Below are 19,996 nucleotides of genomic sequence, written 5' to 3'. Positions count from 1 at the left end.
AAACACAACACCAGGTTATTAACAATCAAGGTATTTTTCAATGTATAATTTCAGTTACATCACAATGTAAACTTTTGCTATAAATTCTGAGTCTTACAGTTGTGCACTCCACAATCACTTGATGAAGGAGCAGCACTCCGAAAGCTAGTGTGCTTCCAATTAAACCTGTTGGACTATAACCTGGTGTTGTGTGATTTTTAACTTTGTACAGCCCAGTCCAACACCGGCATCTCCAAATCATCATTTTTATGATTAATTCCTCATATAAAGGATAGCATCCCATTCGCGGTATTGATTACATGCTGTATCTGCATACTATCATATTGTGCTTCATTTAATGAATAATTAGATTTCTCTACACTTGGGATTTCTGCATTCTCTTTAATAACATGTAATTTTTAAAAAAATGAACTTCATATTTTGCTGCAGTGTATTCCATTTGCCAGATTTTTTTTTGAGAGTGAGGACTGCAGATGCTGGAGATCAGAGCTTAAAAATGTGTTGCTGGAAAAGCACAGCAGGTCAGGCAGCATCAAAGGAACAGGAACTTGCCTATCAATATCCAACTGCAAAATCATGTTCACAATACCTTTCTTTGTGTCGGCTGTAAATTTAGCTATAATGCTCCTGAAGACACTGATGTAAAGCGTAGGTTGAGGTCCCAGCATAGATTGCTGTGCAATCCCACTCACCACATCCTGTTAATCAAAGACTTATTTACACAGACTGTTTTTCTGCTAATCAGCCAATCTTTTACCCATGCTAATACATATTCCCCTACACCACAAACATTTATTTTATAAAATAACCTTTGGCTTGGCATTTTATCAAGTGATTCCCCTACACCACAAACATTTATTTTATAAAATAACCTTTGGTTTGGCATTTTATCAAGTGCCTTCTAGAAATTCAGGTACAACACATCTTCTAGCACTCCTCTATTACAGCATGTTGCTTCTTTAAAATCTAATAAATTGATTGAACACATATTGGAAGGCGGTTTTAGTCTTGGAGTTAAAAGGAAGCTAAGAAATGCAACATTGACAAGAATCCAGAAGATCTTCAAGGAGTGCTCTTTGAAAGTAATAGCAGCAGGTGGCCAGGGAGGCAAATTCTACAGACACAGCACACAACCTGGCAGCCATGTCTCAAAAATTTAATAACTTCACCTGAGTGGTCAAGATGGTGAATACACCTTCGAAGTATTTCAAAAGCACTGAATCACAATAGTCTCGAGCTACTCAATGCACCACAGCCATTACAGTCCATAACACTCTGGTTTAACATTGATAGGAGAAAGTGAGGTCTGCAGATGCTGGAGATCAGAGCTGGAAATGTGTTGCTGGAAAAGCGCAGCAGGTCAGGCAGCATCCAGGGAACAGGAGAATCGACGTTTCGGGCATTAGCCCTTCTTCAGGAATGAGGAAAGTTGGTCCAGCAGGCTAAGATAAAAGATAGGGAGGAGGGACTTGGGGGAGGGGCGTCGGAAATGTGATAGGTGGAAAGAGGTCAAGGTGAGGGTGATAGGTCAGACTGGGGTGGGGGCGGAGAGGTCGGGAAGAAGATTGCAGGTTAGGAAGGCGGTGCTGAATTTGATGGATTTGACTGAGACAGGCTGGGGGGAGGGGAAATGAGGAAACTGGTGAAATCCGAGTTTAACATTGATAGTCCATTCCAACTTCACGCACAAGCTACTGACACCAGCCTCACTCAACTACTCGCTGCTTCCACAGAACTCCATCTATTCAGCTGATACAGGCACATTACCCAACACAGTATTACACAATGATTGCACGTTTGCTGTCTCTCTTCAGAAAGAGATCAGCCGCTACCTTTAGGAGCAGAGCAGAACAAAACAGATGGACAAGTCTTCGTTTCCTGTGCCCTTTGCATCAAGTATTGCTGAAAACATTGAGGACTAAGTTATATTCCATCTGCCATTTTGTTGCTGGTTGGCCTATAGATTCTGTATGCATCCTGTCCCCATTTCCATCTTTCTTTGCATCAAACTTAGGTACCAGCTCTCTCATTTCATCTGAATCAAGCAGCTAAGGTCTCAATGATCTGGATTGCATTCCACTATTCAATATCAACTTGAAAATGCCCCAGTTATGCTCACACTCTGCTTCCTGTGTAATGTGGGAAAGAGAAACTGTTCATTTTGGAAAGGAGAACACCACATAGGTACACATAATCTGGAAGACTAATGGAATGTTGGGCCTTATGTCCAGGGTCTTGGAGTACAGGGAGTCTTCCAGTGACTGTACAAGGTGCTGGTGAGATCCCATCTGGAGGAGTGACTGCAGGTTTGGTCCCTTTTTAAATTTCATTGGAGACAGTTCAGAGAAGATTCACTAGGATGATCTGTGGTATGGAGGGTTGTTTTTATGACATAAGATTAAACAGCTTGAGACTCCACTCACTGCAGTTTAGAAGAAAGAGAGGTGATCTCATTGAAATATATGGTATTCTTAAGTGGCTTGATAGGGTAAATGCTGAAAGGAAGTTTCCCCTCAGGGGAGGAATCTAAGACCAGAGGGTGTCAGTTTAAGACTAAGATAAGGAAGTCGTCATTGGAACGTCTTGCCACAGAGCTGTGGGGGCAGAGATCCCGTGTATATTTAAGGCGGAGATAGATAGATTCTTGATCAGTACGGAATCAAAGGTTATGAGAAAAGGCAGGAAAGTGGACATGATCCGACTGAATGGCAGAGCAAGCTCGAGGGATCAACCAGACCACTTCTGGTTCTTATGGTCTTAACATCTGCTATCCACTAGACAATGTAGCTACAGTTGTTATAAGGTCTTAAATTAGAGATGCCCAAATTTAATGAGACTAGATAGAAAATTAAAGACAATTATTGGTGGAATCTACATTTTCCAATACAATATTCAAAAGGTGAAATTCATGATCATTGGAAAATGTGCCCATATTAAACTTAATGGAGTTGGGTCACTAAGAGTATGGTGCCAAAATTATTTAAGGGATAATGTGTTTCAGTCAGTTTTTTTTATTTAACTAACAGATAATCTCAATTGTTGAGGGGATATACAAATAAAAGCATTAACATATCAAAATTAACTGGCTGACACTCAATTTCTTCAAACATGTGTATCTGGAACAAAGCCATAAATATCTGTAGGCAACTACATTAATCTTTTAAAAACAATCTATTTAGCTTTTAAAAACATGCACTAAGTACTTGTCACTTGTAAGACTGCTGAACAAAGCAGTCAAATACTTGAACACTTTCAAAACAAAACCTGCAACTATCAGTGTAGTAAACAACTAATCTGGTTAGATTACATGGAATAAAAGTTCATCACAAACTGCACATTTACAACCTGCATTTAAAACAGATATGCCATAAATTATTGCTGTACTGAAAGTAAATACAATGTTTCAAATACTTTCAACCAGCAAATTTAATTAACAAAGCTAACAGTTCCACAATACACAAAACAAATGAAAATAAAAGACATGAAACTTATTTTAGTTTCTTTTATTCTTAACCAAAGGGTCAGAGACTGCCAAAATAGCCCGATTGATCAGATGGGATAAGGGAGAAACTCATTCAGACTTGGTGTCATCACGCCACAAAATTTGAAGACATCAAATAGGTTTTATCACCAGAGTGCTTGGTTTTTAACCCGACAGTTCTTGAAAATATACATTCATTTAGTTTTTCTTTATTAAAAATCAAAGCTAGAACTCTATTAAAATAAAAAGCTCAATCGGCAGTAAAATGCTTTTACAGATTTGTACGAACTACTGCGGATGTCAGCATGATTGACTTAGGAAGCAAAATTAAATGAATTGGATAGCTTTTGAAACCATCTGCTCAATAATGTATATGGTCCCAATACTCCTTGCTACTCATTTAGAGATTTTTCACTCAGTAATTTGCTTTTTGGTCATCTGCTCTACAATGATCAGCTGTGCTCTAATTTGTCACTATTAGAGCTTTACTCATCCTTCAATTTCTTTCTAGACATTGTACTTGGGAAACTTTTCAATGAAAGATATTACCATGAAACTGTTAACAACAAATTGTAATGGATAATGCAAAAGATTTAGAAGTTTATCATTTGAAACAAACAGAATATTCTGCCTTAGTTTCTTTCTTTAATGGGCTGTGTATGAAAAATTCAAGCATTGTTAATTTAAGTCTGTTTATAAATTGATGTTCTGAAAGTGGGAGCATTACAAAGCAAGACACAAACTTCTCAATATCACGCACCTCATCTGAACCTAGTATGGAAGTATTCAAAATTTGGGATTTAAAAAGAGCAGCTGACTACAGCTTTTATAATGGGATCATAATGTCTCCTACATATTGTCAAAGGCAAAGAGTTACATTAACTTTGACATATTTGAAAGCATGGAGAAGACTGGGACATGGCCTTGGCTCCAACATGATCAGACTGAAGTTGACAGCGTTTGTTACTTGACCATAGAGAAATCATTTTGAACAGGTCTGACAGGAGTTGCACCAACGAGCTGGAAAACCTGCACTACGTCACCTAATAAGATTAAGCCAAACATACACGAGGGGAAAATACAAATAGCTTTGAAACATTGAACTCAAACCATTGTATTTAACTTCTGAAATTTTAAGGTTTTTGATATTTTACAGCTTTAAAAGACATTGCAATAAGTTTTAAATTGAAAAACAACCTAAATTACAGCATTAGATTTAATGGCAGCTGCACTGTACTTTAAGTATTACAGTATGTTTTTAACGACGATTATGCACAAACCATTGCTTGCGTACACATTGCCTGCGTACACATTGCCTGTGTACGTTTTGTTCTTATGGAAGTATTACTCCCTGGTTAAGTAGCATATATCAAAAAGTTTAATTAAAAATTAGAGCAGTAATGAATTCAGATTGTGATTCTGAAATCCTGCTTCCATTGTCATTTCAAATTAATTCTCTTTCGGGTTCTGTCATCACCGAGCAAAGCCTCTATGGGCACCGCCGCGTCCTCTGAATCCCCCTCTTTCTCCTCTGAAGTTTCCTCTATTTCTTTCTCTTCCTCTATCTCCACGTCCAGCTGAAGGTCCACCTCTTCCTCCACCTCTAGAGGCTCCACCTCCTCTATCTGATTTAGATTTTGGAGGTGGCGACTTGGGACGAAGTCTCTCAATCTCCTCTGTACAACCAGTCAGGTGCACATTTGTACCAGTAAAGTATGAGCTATAGACTTCTGCATTAAAGTTACTGTTTGTAAGACTAGGACCCACAGTGAGCCAACCTAAAAACAAGGGATAAAAGAAAGAAAAATTGAAGCAAATGCAAAATTATCCAAAAATTGTATAAAAAGTTAAGTTTGAATCAATGATAACACCAAAGTCAAATAAAAATATTGTTTTCAAATGTCCAGGAATGAAAGAATAAGTAGCTAACTAACCTTTAAAGGTACAGCCATAACTTCAAGACAAGGCAATAAATTGATTACAATCCAGAGTTTTTGAGGCAACATCAACATTTAACACCATAAACTCCTCTGTTTCCGATTTTTTTCAAAGATACGTATAACTAACAACTGCTACTGAAATAGCACACGTGATTCAAAAAGAATTGAATTTTAGCATGAAGTCTGGACAAATGATTTGTTAGCCCTGAGTTAGGAGTGCCCAACCTATTTCTGAGAACTAGTGATAAAAAATTGCCATGTTTGGAAAGATACACTAAAGTAACATTCACTAAACAACACTAAAAATTACATTAAATTTATAAAGCCAACATTTCAAAAGAAATGGGGACATTTATCTTGCTGCTAGCTTGGCAGGTTAAAGTGGTATATTGATTTCTCAGCTTAAAATATGTTTCATTAAAAGGCACTGGAGTGCTGTCAGCAATACTATTACTGGAATAATAGACAGGTTGAGTAAATGGACAGAAATCTTGCAGATGGAGGATGATGTGGAAAAAAATGTAAAGTTGTTCACATTGGCAGAAAGAATAAAATAGCAGAGTACAGCTTAAATGGAGAACGCCTGGAATTTCAAGATCTCATGTTCTCGTGCACAAGTTCAAAAAGTTAATATACAGGTACAGCAAGTAATTAATGGGATGTTATCTCTGTTATAAGAGAAATTCAACATAAAAGGAAGGATATTATCTTTTGGTTATCTAGAGAATTAGTGAGCCCAATCTCAATCATTTTGCAGTTTTGGCCTACTTAAAAGAAGATTGTGAATGCACTGTAAATGGTTCAGAGGAGATTAACAAGATTGAAATCAGAACAAACGCATTATTTTATGGGAAGTGTTTTAAATAAAGTACATTTCTGTTTAATATTTATCCCTCGCTTAACATCACGAACACAAGTTCTATTACATTGTTGTTTGAGGGAGGTTGCTGAGTGCATATTGGCTGCTGCATTTCCTACACTGCAACAGCAACATTTGAAAAAGCACTTAGTTATTGTAAGTGCTTTGAGGTATTCAGCAGTCAAGTGAGATATAAATAAAATTCACTTCTTTATCATTCTAATTTCTACCACCCCTCCACCACCTATTTAACAGGAAATAACTACAAACCTTATAAAATCCACAATTATCCCAAGTCGTCTTGGGCAGCATTTAACAATCCTGCCACATTACCAGAATCATGAATAGGCAATACATTTAGTCCAAGGTCAAACTGGATAAAAGTACTTGCACTTCAAGTGGTGCTGCTGGATGACTGAGAAGTTAGTTCATTCTTAACCTAATGATTCATTAAAAAGCAAGATCAAAATTACTACCCCAATGGAGATCAACCAAACAGAACACACCACACCCAGAATCTGAATGTCCTCTGGTCTGTTTGGTTCACTGAGTTATTGATTCAGCTATCACAAATGCCCAGGAAAAATGATCTTTGAATGCAACAGTTTTTTCACCAACTATTTTAAAAGCTGTATAAAGAAGCAGAATGCGCCAATATTTCAGAACAATGTTTTCAACAATGCTCAGATATCCCCCCCCGCAAATAATTTTACATTCCACACCTGGTCTTATTGTGCTATCCCTTCCAAAAATGTGCAATCTTCTTCGTCCCAGACAGAAATGTTCAATAATGTGAAATATTTCCACTGGTTTTTCAAGATTTCCAATCTCTGGCTCTTCTGTAATTATCAGATCAATATCCACATTTGCATGGATAAAATCACCATCTGTACTTCTACGTACTGTTCCTCTGATACCCATCAGGCAGTGTTCCTGAAAAATAAAATTTTCACTACATTAGAAATTAGACATTTCCTAATAAAATAGATTAGGGAATTTATATTGAAAGAATGCTGCATGAGAGTTTTGAGTGCATTTCATTTTGTCATCAAAATGGTAGTCTGTCTCCGTAAATAAAATATTTCATAATACACATATGTCTCATCCATTAAAGTTTGTAAAGATCAATGTTTATTGGATCTTGGAAATTACAAGTACATAAGGAGGTATTGAGCCCAGCCTGTTTGATTTGATTTAAACTTTATTGTCATGTGTACACAAGTTCAGTGAAAAGTGTATAATGTCCCCACAAATGATACCATCTTAGGTACAAGTAGCAATATAATGAAAGAGTGCTACAACTTCAGCCGATATATCCTTCCTGGATTGTGAGGTCTATATTTCAAAGCTCTATGTTAGATACTCATGAGCAAAATTCTGTACGAATAAAACATCATTTCTTCCTGAGGGAACAAAGGGACGTCCTTCTAAACAAAATCAAAATTAACTTCTGACCTATGTCAGTATAAGTAGAAACAGAGTGCTGCAATTTTATGACTTTAATAATTATGGAATACATAGGCCCAGACCCTCTGGTCAACACTGGAGGAAGTGCACCTGCTGCTGACTTATCATTTGATTTTGGAGTCTTTAAACTTCTGATCCTGCCTCAAGCAACAAATTGACAGGCAAAGTAGCAAACATAACTGCAGCAAAGCCACACCATTTTTTTCTGCACAAATTGAAAACACTTCCCTCAGGTTCTGTCTTCAGCTCACTGGTGTACATTGGTTGAATTGGGTCATCATCTTCGATACTGGACAGTCTTTCCTAAGTGACCACAGGTTGCGGGGAAGTAGGGTGGGGGGAAAAGAGGGTAGGAAGGGCGTGTGTTGGGAAGGGGGAGGCTAGTTGGGGGTGGGTTGCATTTTCAGGTACAAGAGCAGTGGAGGAGTTGAACATTGTTGCAATCAGCACTGTGCTTTGACGTCCTAACTAAATTACTGAACAGTTACATCCTTCTGTCAGCATATAGTAAAAAGTCCAGGTTTCTCTATTTTCTATGATTGTGGGATCAGTTATCTAGAAACAAAGCAAGTAGGGCAAGTACTACAGTTGGAAGTTTAATCTTCCAGCAATAATACTACATGTGCGCAAGTTATGGCTTCCTCAGGATGCCGATGCACATCAATTCTTCATGCTCAGTAATTCACTGTTGCCCTTCTGGAGAATCAAGTCACTGTGTTGTAAGTACTGATTGTGGAAAGCCGCGCATTAAAATAAATTAAAGCACTGATTTTACTAACAGCTAGCAGTAATCTAGAGAAAGCAGTTTCTGCAATGATATATACTTTTCACAAACATGTAACTAAAGTAGAAAACTACTTTTATTAGATTATATATTCTGAATCAAAGTTAAAACTATATTTTGAATTCTATGAATACACCAATAGAGAATCCATTTATTATGCTAAATAAACTGATGTTAATGTTTAACATCAGAAGAATTGCTTTGATTAAAATAGATTTTTGATTTAGCTGCACACTGCGGTGAACACTTTCAAACTGTGTATCATTTGTGTTCAGTTAGTTGCTCTTTTGGTTTTATTCAAATCTGGTGAATTGATGCTGAACATTAAAAATATCTTATCTGCAAGTAAAGTTTTTTTTTGGTGATTTTCCTAAACTGAATAACTTTCTGCCATACTACGATCAGGTCGATTTCTTTTCTGTACTAAAATGTTTTGCCCTGATAACCAGTTTGAAGTAGATTTTATCCAAAATCTGTTTCCTGGGAGCATATAACAACATTAGAAACAGCTGGCAACTAACTCTTATTATACTAGGTCTTTTTCCCATGGTCGTTGTGATGGTTATAAACAGTGGCATGTTCCTCCCCACCCCCATGGCAAACTTTTGTATTCTCCACTAACAAAGCCCCAGCTGAAATTAATAACCTTTCATGAAGGGAACTGCGATTATAAGTTCGCACTCCAAAACTAATAGACATGCACTGCTTCTCAGTTAGAAACCTGCATGAGATTTTTTTTGTTTAAAAGAAGAACAGAAAAGACATTTTACAACTAAACAATTCTTACTGAATTAAATCTAATTCTTGTAATGCACCTCCACTTAGTAGGACTCATGCAGGTTCAGATTTCAAAGAAAAAGGATAATTGTATAGCTGGGAGTTGAATTTTAATTGAGCTGAAAGTGTTTTAAAACTAGAGTTCGGAGATATTGCATGGGGTGTTATTAAGCTACAACATCAGGCAAATGTTGAGGAACATGTTTGAATTTTACTGAACCTCATCATTCAATACTGGATAGTCACTTTCAAGGCCTTTTCCATCCTTCCCACTTTGCATTTCAGTTAGCACAATGGCACAAGTGAATACCTCTATTCACAACGCTATAAAAGGGCTTCATAAAGCAAAATACGCAAGCGATCAATGCCTTCCATATTATCTCACACCAAAGGCTGTAGGAATTGGTGAGGAATTAATTACCCATTCTGAACTGCAATTCTCCGTACAGTTCAATTGGACAATAGAAGGAAAAACAGGTGTTTCTTTTTGTATGACTGCATGAATTCTGAGCAAACTCAATGAAACAGTTTGGGCTCGCTACAAAATGCTGCTCCCAAGGTCAGACAAGACACTTGCCTTTGTTCGTTGGAAGACTGCCTTTGGATCCAGGGTTTTCGTTTTTCCAGGATTATTCTTATTGGTTTTGATCCAGCAAATATCTTCACAACGCCTGAAGCCCCACTTGCGAAGGCACTAGAATCAATGAAACATGACTTTTGCATTAAAACAGAATCTCTAAAGAGAGGTCTGATAATTGTAAACCACATACTTGAGTACATTTTGATTTTGTTTTAACTCAGGAGCTTGCCAGTTTAATAAAATGTGACACCTTTCGATAATTTCGCTGTAATGTTGATAAAATGTAGTCAATTGCATCATTTGATCACTATAACAAAATGCAATTATATTCAAAGGACAACCAGTACACACTTACTTACATAGTATTAAAATCAGAGTAATAAAAATGATCTGGGGGAAAACTGGCTTAAAAGCTTTAAACTATGTAAGAATATTAATTCTAAAAAGTCTTATAAAAAGCAGTTAAAAATGTTAACAATGGCAGAACATGAATCAGGGTTTACAAAAGGAAGGATTTCTTAGGGTTAATAATTAAAGTGTGCAAACTTTAACAAATGTTTGAATAGTGGAATGTTAATCCCTGCAGTATTAACAGGTTTTCAGATAAGAAATTCTGTCCATTGATGATGACATATGGCTACTATTTCTTAATAAAGTTTATTAGATATTAATTATCTTGATCAAAAAAATTGACAGAAGATTGTTTTCAATATATAATTTAACTGAAAATGCAGAAAAATATCTTCATGCTATCACAGTTTAAAAAATTGTGATCAAAATATTAGACAAGGAACAGCACACTAGAGTGATCAGGGTGAATTGTGTAATCAGCTCAAGACTCAATATACACCATCCACTGATGGCAAACAATTGGTCAGCAGTAAACCAGACAAACTGATCATCTGAATAGACCATTTAGTAAATGAAGAGATTTTGTTGTTGATTTACAACTTACCACTCTTCCAAGGTCGAGACCATCCCCAGAGCCACACCACAAGAAGACAAATGACCTTGGAGCTGCAATTTCTTCAATTTCCAACTTCATGATCTATAGGAGGAAAAACAGATTGCTATGAAAATGCTTTCTTCTCAATTTAAAAATAACTACTTGCAAAATTTTTCTTGGACATCATAAACTAATTCTCCATTATTCATAAATACATTGTCAGTATTTTTGCTGGGTACAGACTTGAATTCACCTCCTAACCTTTTGTGGATTATTGGGTTACTTTTCTACAACCTCTTTCCATTTGAGGTATGATTTGCACTCAGGACCATCTCTTTAACGTACAAAAATAATTTATTACAAAAGTTGATGGCAGAAGTACCTTTGCAAAACGGTATCCAATACTGGTCTGATATTTACAAATATATGAAAGCAAGATAAAAATGGGCAGAGAAATAAACATTTAACTTAATAGGTGTCAATCACGTGATTAAGACAAATAGACCAAAAGCCACAGTAACGACTTGAAAGATTTGTAAATCTAGTTACTCAGCATAATTTAGCTGATTTTATTGCTACAAACCCTTCACAGTTTACAATAACTAAAAGACCCACTGACATCACTAAACAGTATCAGAACTCTCCTCGTTCATTTCAGTTGTGTCTCAATATTTATAACGCGTATATCATTTGCTCTCGAAAGCAGTGATAACAGCAAATACATACTTGCTGGTCACATAAATATTTCACTTCAAAAGTAATCATTTGTAAAGGGCCACTTCTAATCAAAAATCTCTCCAGATTGAAAAAATACTATAATATGAAAATTGCACAGAGGGTCTCTATGTGATGAGGCAGGAACCAAACCTATGACCTGCCTGTAATCAGTGCAGAAGTAGGAAACATGGCCCATATATGTTTACCATTTGCAGCACTTCGTTCCAGAGGTATAGAAGGAAATCATGGTCTTTATGCCTCTTGAGGGTCAAAGTCTACCTTGTTTTAATTTCAGCACTGCCACAAAAGAGTGCTGCAAAATAAACATATTGGACCACCCTGCCAACTTCTAACTGCCATTCCACTCTAGTAGATAAACTAGATCAAACAAAGACCAACCTATAGTTCAGTGAAACCACATCTCAAAAGGTCAGACGTTCTTGCTTTGGCAGACACTAACTTTATTAGACTGTGAACCAGAATAATTCCAGAGAAAGAAAAAAAACAGCGTTGCAACTCTGTCCCCAAGGATAGCACTATGACACATCAAATAATTCTTTGACATTGTTACAGTGAAGCTAGTAGAACTGCCAAGTTGCAGTAGAGAGATCCTTTTCCAATTCAGTCATGCAAAAGAATACAGAACCCACTTTAGAGTCATGGAGTCCTAGAAATGTGCAGCACAGAAACAAACCCCTCAGTCCAACTCGTCCAGGCCAACCAGACTTCCCAAATAAATCTAGTCCCATTTGTCAGCATTTGGCCCATCTCCTTCTAAATCCTTCCTATTCACCATCCAGGTGCCTTTTAAATGTTGTAATTCTGTTGTGGTTCTGTTCGCCGAGCTGGGAATTTGTGTTTCAGACGTTTCGTAGGTGACATCCTCAGTGCTTGGGAGCCTCCTGTGAAGCGCTTCTGTGATCTTTCCTCCGGCATTTGTAGTGGTTTGAATCTGCCGCTTCCGGTTGTCAGTTCCAGCTGTCTGTTGCAGTGGCCAGTCGATGTGCTTATTGATTGAATCTGTGGATGAGTGCCATGCCTCTAGGAATTCCCTGGCTGTTGTCCGTTTGGCTTGTCCTATAATAGTAGTGTTGTCCCAGTCAAATTCATGTTGCTTGTCATCTGCGTGTGTGGCTACTAAGGATAGCTGGTCATGTCGTTTCGAGGCTAGTTGGTGTTCATGGATGCGGATCGTTAGCTGTCTTCCTGTTTGTCCTATGTAGTGTTTTGTGCAGTCCTTGCATGGGATTTTGTACACTACATTGATTTTGCTCATGCTGGGTATCGGGTCCTTCGTTCTGGTGAATTGTTGTCTGAGAGTGGCTGTTGGTTTGTGTGCTGTTATGAGTCCTAGTGGTCGCAGTAGTCTGGCTGTCAGTTCGCAAATGCTCTTGATGTATGGTAACGTGGCTAGTCCTTTGGGTTGTAGCATGTCCTCGTTCCATTGTCTTTCCCTTAGGCACCTGTTGATGAAATTGCGCAGGTATCTGTTTTTGGCGAATACATTGTATAGATGTTCTTCTTCCTCTTTTTGCAGTTCTGGTGTACTGCAGCGTGTTGTGGCCCTTTTGAATAGTGTCTTGATGCAACTTCTTGTGTGTGTGTTGGGGTGATTGCTTTTGTTGCTACGCAAGCGGCAGATTCAAACCACTACAAATGCCGGAGGAAAGATCACAGAAGCACTTCACAGGAGGCTCCCAAGCACTGAGGATGTCACCTAGACAGGGGACGAAACGTCTGCAACACAAATTCGCAGCTTGGCGAACAGAACCACAACAACGAGCACCCGAGCTACAAATCTTTTCACAAATGTTGTAATTCTACCAGCCTCCACCACTCCTCACCATCTGATGTTCTCAGAAAAATTGCCCCGGTCTATTCAGCCTCTCCTTATAGTTCAAACCCTACAATCTTGGCAACATCCTTGTAAATCTTTTCTAAATCCTTTCAAATTTCACAACATTCTTCCTATAGCATGGAGACCAGAATTGAACAGAATATTCCAAAAGGGGCCTAACAAATATCCTAGACATCCGCAACATGACCTCCCAACCTCTACGTGCAATGCACTGACCAATGAAGGCAAGCATACCAAACACTTTCTTCACTATCTTAACTACCTGCAACTCCACTTTCAAAGAACTATGTACCTGCATCTTAAATGAAACCTGTGATTCTCCTATAAAGATTTTCCCCAACTCTAGGTGTTTGCAGATTCAATTCATATAATTGAATAGCGAGTTGAAGCCATCTGGTCCTTGTGAAAACCTGACCATGTTAAATTGGACGTCCAGTATACAAACTGTAGCACTTATTTTGAGTAAGGTAATGGGTGATCCAGTGAGCATATATTGTAAAATTTATAACAAATTTTGTCCACAAGATATTACTTGAGTTAAATTTTAAACTAATATTGAAAGTTTTATTTAGAAGTAGCTTTTACTCTGGAGAAAGAGGACACTCTAAGGGAGGAAGAACTTCAAACAGGATAAAGCTATTGTGCACAATTTACAATGGAACAAAATTCATAGTTCTCACAGACAGTACAAAGGTCCTGCACTTGAGTGGTGAGTTATCATGTTGACAAAATGATTTATCTTAAGCACTGTGAAGAATATTTACAAAACTTGATCATACTTAAAAAAAACTATTTCTTTCATACAGCAGGTAGCTGTCTAATTTTGCATATTATAAAGATTACTTTTTTTTCATATTTCTATATCTTTGATTAGGGACCAAAATGGGAAAAGAACTGTTATTTTTAAAAAGAAATTGTAGAAGAGATGCTGCACTTTTTAAAAGCAAGCTTCCGGCACTTATGGAAACTATTTATTCAACCAGTGGGGGAACATGAATTGCATATGAACTGATGCCAGTGGCGTGTACAAAGTAGACTACAACTGGCAACAAGTTGGCAACTAGTCACAACACCACAGACCAATGACAAATGTTTTCGATCCAACAATATGACTCCCAGGTAAATGAACAGCTTGAGTCTGCATGGCATAACCCAGAGCCTTTGGACCTCCATAAAGTGGCAAGGTAGGGGGTGCATGGGTCCTTGTCTCTGCAATAACTAAGTACCTAAAGCCTGAAGAAAGCTATTTTAGTTCCCTCACCATTAATGTAAGCTGCTGCTTTTAACCAGAAAGTCAGAGACTTTATAAACTATGAGTCAGTCACTCTATGCTTCCCGCAGTCAAGTGAAAGTACCTGGAGGAGAAGTCAAGAAGCAGCACGTCCTGGCAAGCCAAAAGGATCATCTCAGCAAACTGGCCAGGAACCACTGAACTAACCTCAGTTTTTCCTGTGTATGTTTCTATATATCCATACATTTTTATTTTTGGGGGGGGGGGGGGAAATAGAAAAAATTATAAAACGGTTACAGTTTTAATCAGCACTGTTATATGCTGACAGTTCACAGTTATAGATCTGTGCCCAGAATCCAGTTACTTGCAATAAATAGTAAATCCAGCTACAGAAACCTGATTAGTATTTTTTATCACCTGGGTCTTAAAAGGACAGGTAAACTAGGCACTTTTGTACTTTAATAAAATCTTTAACTTTTGAAATGACTCCAGATCTAGCAGGATTGGATTTCCAGTGTGCTACCCAAAGTTAAGACGTGCTATAAAACTCACTATTTTTAGCATTACAAGATTGAAGTAGATTTGCTTCCTATTCTTGAATGCAATGTGAATGAATTAATATGCAGCTTCAAAGCCTCATTTTCAATTGTTAAGTGAAGGGTTTTGTTTGGAAGATTAGGTGAATGTAGACACCTAAACACGAGATGAATATTTATTTTCCATTTCAGATGTAACTGAATGGCCAAAATACTGCTATTTGTTTTTCTGAATATTGCTGTTTATAATTCTTCTGGCTCTTGCAAATTTAAGCACCTCCTCATTTGCCTTTTGGGCTGTATGTGGAACTTCTGTACACATCTATGCATCCATATTTCAAAAGGCCTCTGGTTTCTCCTGTATATCTTTACATACTGTTCAGTTTTCTGAGGCAGGTAGAATGTACAATCTTCACTTTTAAACCTAGTTACAAGCCTACGTTTGCTTAATATTACCACATTCTTCACTTTCATATAATTTCTTTGACTATCTCTATCCTTCTTCTAACTTCTGCAAAACAAACTTTTAAAAACTGCATTTATCCAGAGCTATAGTTGTACACACAGTGGTAAGGGCTGCACGATGGTTCAGTGGTTAGCACTGCTGCTTCACAGCACCAGGGACCCAGGTTCAATTCCACCCTCAAGCAACTGTCTGCATGGAGTTTGCACATTCTCCCCATGTCTACATGGGTTTTCTTCAGGTGCACCAGTTTCTTTCCATAATCCAGAAACGTGCAGATTAGGTGGATTGGCCATGCTAAATTGCCCATAATGTTAGGTGAGTTAGCCATGGGAAATACAGGCTTATATGGACAGAGTTAGGGGGGGGAAGAGTCTGGGTGGGATGCTCTTCAGAGGTATAGACTTGATGGGCCAAATAGCCTGGTTTAACACTGTAGGGATTCTATGATAAATTAACCAAGACAGGATTTTACGCAACAAGTGTTTGACACTTATGCTTTAGCACACTAACAAGATTTGTGCTATTGAACATTGCTGCTCTGATACTGCCATCAAAAGCAGATAATGAAGAATGATGCAGACGTGTGACTTTCGGCTTCAAACTTATATTTTATAATTTTTTTACCTTTTCTTTAAAGTGCTGCTAGTACAATCTTTCAAAAACAACTAAGTTTCAAAATCATTGATTCAAATGTCAATTAAAGCCTAGATACAAAGTAGTAACTTTCCTTTTGTCCATTCCCCATTAATATAAATCATTTGGTATAGGAATTTGTCAAGCAGTTGCGAAATGCACCAGCAGGTTCAGCTTACCAGAGAGAGTTACAGGTACATTTGTGTTTTATTTCCTTTTTAAACTTGGACATTGATTTAAAAAAAATTGATTTCCTTGATTTAAAACAATCAGGAAAGTAGAAGAGCAAGTGAATTATTAAGAATATATAGAGGCAATGGAACTACATACCAGTATAGATTTTTTTCAGAATGCAGGGGAATTGGAGGCATGCAGCCATTCAGAGAGCTGGGGATACTTTAATATTAAAAAAAAGTCAAAATAAGATGGTGAAGTAACAGGATAAACCTAAAAAACTAATTTTAATAAATTAAACAAGATTGATTAAAAGCAAACCACAAACTGATTTCAAAAGTCAAAATCCTAATTAAGTATAATAGAGATACAGGCAGTTGATATGTTGCAGCTGTAGAACTTGATGAAGACTAGTGCAGTCCACAATGACTGCATCTGTCATGCAATTTTTGCAATTCAAGGAATTTTGGTTCAGAATTCATAGGTTAGGGTCTGAGCTTTGGACTCTGCAATGCAGTAGAGAGGGAGAAGTTGGCCATTACCTGAACATTTTATTCTAAGATGCAGTCATTCTCCTTAGGTCAAACATATCAGATATAGTCAGGATAAGTAGATGTGACTATGAGTGAATCCGATACGGGGACCCAGAAAGCAGCACTGGAGGAGTATTAAACCTGCCCAAGGGGTACAAGGTTTGTGCAGCCTATGTGGGATGCATGGAGGCTGAGCAAACATATCGCAGCATTATTGTGCAGATAGCCATTCAAGTGCAGGGCTAAAAAGGAATGCAGTGATGTTTAACACCGCACTTAAGAAAGTAAATAATGCTGTCTTTAAGCAGGGATTGTCTGCCCATTGTCTATGATTAGAGTGGTGCTGGAAAAGCACAGCAATTCAGGCAGCATCTGAAGAGCATTAAAATCGACGCTTCGGGCAAAAGCCCTTCATCAGAAATACAGGCAGAGAGCCTGAAGGGTGGAGAGATGAATGAGAGGAGGGTGGGGGTGGGGAGAAAGTAGCATAGAGTACAATAGGTGAGTGGGGGAGGGGATGAAGGTGATAAGTCGGCGGCGGGGGGAAAAGAGATGGGGGAGGGTGGAGTGGAAAGGTGGAAAAGAAGATAGGCAGGTAGGACAAGTCATGGGGACAGTGCTGAGCTGGAAGATTGGAACTGGGGTGAGGTGGGGGAAGGGGAAATGAGGAAACTGTTGAAGTCCACATTGATGCCCTGGGGTTGAAGTGTTCCGAGCTGGAAGATGAGGCGTTCTTCCTCCAGGCGTCTGGTGGTGAGGGAGCGGCGGTGAAGGAGGCCCAGGACCTCCATGTCCTCGGTTGAGTGGGAGGAGGAGTTGAAATGTTGAGCCACAGGGCGGTGTGGTTGATTGGTGCGGGTGTCCCAGAGATGTTCCCTAAAGCGCTCTGCTAGGAGGTGTCCAGTCTCCCCAATGTAGGGGAGGCCGCATCGGGAGCAACGGATACAATAAATGATATTGGACCAATATCATTTATTGTATCCATTGCTCCCAATGCGGCCTCCTCTACATTGGGGAGATTGGACACCTCCTAGCAGAGCGCTTTAGGGAACACCTCTGGGACACCCGCACCAATCAACCACAACGCCCTGTGGCCCAACATTTCAACTCCCCTCCCACTCAGCCGAGGACATGGAGGTCCTGGGCCTCCTTCACCGCCGCTCCCTCACCACCAGACGCCTGGAGGAAGAACGCCTCATCTTCCACCTCGGAACACTTCAATCCCAGGGCATCAATGTGGACTTCAACAGTTTCCTCATTTCCCCTTTCCCCACCTCACCCCAGTTCCAAACTTCCAGCTCAGCACTGTCCCCATGACTTGTCCTACCTGCCTATCTTCTTTTCCACCTATCCACTCCACGCTCCCCCAACCCCCGACGTATCACCTTCATCCCCTCCCCTACTCACCTATTGTACTCTATGCTACTTTCTCCCCACCCCCACCCTCCTTTCATTTATCTCTCCACCCTTCAGGCTCTCTGCCTGCATTCCTGATTAAGGGATTTTGCCCAACACGTCGATTTTACTGTTCCTCGGGTGCTTCCTGAACTGCTGTGCTTTTCCAGCACCACTGTAATCTAGAATCTGGTTTCCAGCAACTGCAGTCCTTGTTTTTACCTGCCCATTGTCTATGCTGCATGCTCAGTGCCAAGGCTAAGGGCTTCTCAGGACTAGACAAAGATTTGGTGTGGGAGGGGAAGGTCCAGTAAAAATGGTTCAACTAAATTCTAGGCTCTTAGTTAAATGCACATTGCTTTCAAAATGAGAAGAGTTGATTGCACAAATGTAAATAAGCATGATCTAATAGAAACATGGTTACAAGATGACCAAGGCACATTTAGAGATGCCTGTCATTTCTGGAGAACAGGCAGAAAGCAAAAAAGTTGGAGTCTCTCTATTAGAAGGATGGCATCAGTAAGGTAGTGACAAATTATCATAGATTTTACCCTAATTTTGCAAGCTATGCGAGCCAAATTAAAAAAAAACAGGGAAATAAATCACTGATTATAATAGTTGGCATGCTCCTATTTGGCATGAAATGTTAAGGCAGAGCTCGAATCAAGAAACAATGAGGGGTTTAACAAAGGTGTTGCAATAATCCTAGATGGCTTAAATTGTTTATATTGATTTGACAAATAAAACTGATAGAGGTAACCTTGAAGACAAGTTCATGCAATATATTGTTCTAAAAAACAGTCAATATGTTGAGAAACCAACGAGGGAATAGGCTCCTTTAGATTTAGTAATATCCAATGAAACAGGATTGATTATCTGATCTAATAGCAAATAATCCTTTAAGGAACAGTGAACATAACATCGTGAATTCCACTTCAACTTGAGAACAAAAATTTTTGTTCTGAAACTAGTGACTAAATTTAAAGGCTATTATAAATAAAAAAGTATGAAGATGAACTTGGCTACAGTGAACAGGGAAAACAGATTACAAAGAAAGCTGCTGAATAAGCAGTGGCAGATATTTAAAGGAGCTATTTCATAATTCTCAACAAATATATACTTGATGAAGAAAGAAAATCTACACAAGGACGAGTCACCCATGGCTAAAGGTGTTTAGTATTGTATTAAATTAAAAAAGAATGCATACAATGTTGTGAAGCTTCATGGTAGATCAGAATTTTGAGAAAAATCAAATACAGTCAGTATAACAAAAAGAGAAAAAAAAAAGAAACAAAAATAAAGAAAGTACATTTGTAAGTATATAAAAAAAGAGTGTAGCCAATGTAAATGTTGGTCCCAACCCAAAGAGCACAGCCCAAATGGAGTCTCAAACAGAGAAGAGATTGAGAGAAATAAAAACTGTCATACAGTAGATAGCTTTAAATAATGTTGCAGATAATGGGGCAGCTCCTATTCCAGTGACAAGATACAGGACTAGTTAATGCATGAAGGCTGATGAATGAGCTCGGTATTTGTGCTGTGAGCCATAGTCTTTCATTGGTGCTGCCCAGTTGAAATGTCTGATATGGATGCAGTTTTTTTTAAAATTAACCATGCAT

At 38.4% G+C, this 19,996-nt stretch overlaps 1 protein-coding gene across 2 annotated transcripts in view; it reads right to left on the bottom strand.

The window, feature by feature from the left end:
• Positions 1-2,995: 2,995 nt before the first annotated feature.
• The window catches only part of mettl14 (methyltransferase 14, N6-adenosine-methyltransferase non-catalytic subunit), a 59,729-nt gene continuing 42,728 nt past the window's right edge, over positions 2,996-19,996 (bottom strand). For both annotated transcript variants that reach the window (XM_043696782.2, XM_043696790.2), the window contains 4 exons: positions 10,844-10,936; positions 9,886-10,002; positions 7,003-7,213; positions 2,996-5,259 (listed from right to left, as the gene is read on the bottom strand). In XM_043696782.2, the coding sequence (XP_043552717.1) occupies positions 4,955-5,259; positions 7,003-7,213; positions 9,886-10,002; positions 10,844-10,936 (726 nt within the window). In that variant the 3' untranslated portion in view covers positions 2,996-4,954. The remainder of the gene's footprint in view (positions 5,260-7,002; positions 7,214-9,885; positions 10,003-10,843; positions 10,937-19,996) is intronic.

Source organism: Chiloscyllium plagiosum, unplaced genomic scaffold (genome assembly GCF_037043375.1).
Source record: "Chiloscyllium plagiosum isolate Xiang-an unplaced genomic scaffold, Cpla_swu_hap1 HiC_scaffold_1, whole genome shotgun sequence".
NCBI lineage: Eukaryota > Metazoa > Chordata > Chondrichthyes > Orectolobiformes > Hemiscylliidae > Chiloscyllium > Chiloscyllium plagiosum.
This window is presented reverse-complemented; position numbering and strand designations above follow the sequence as displayed.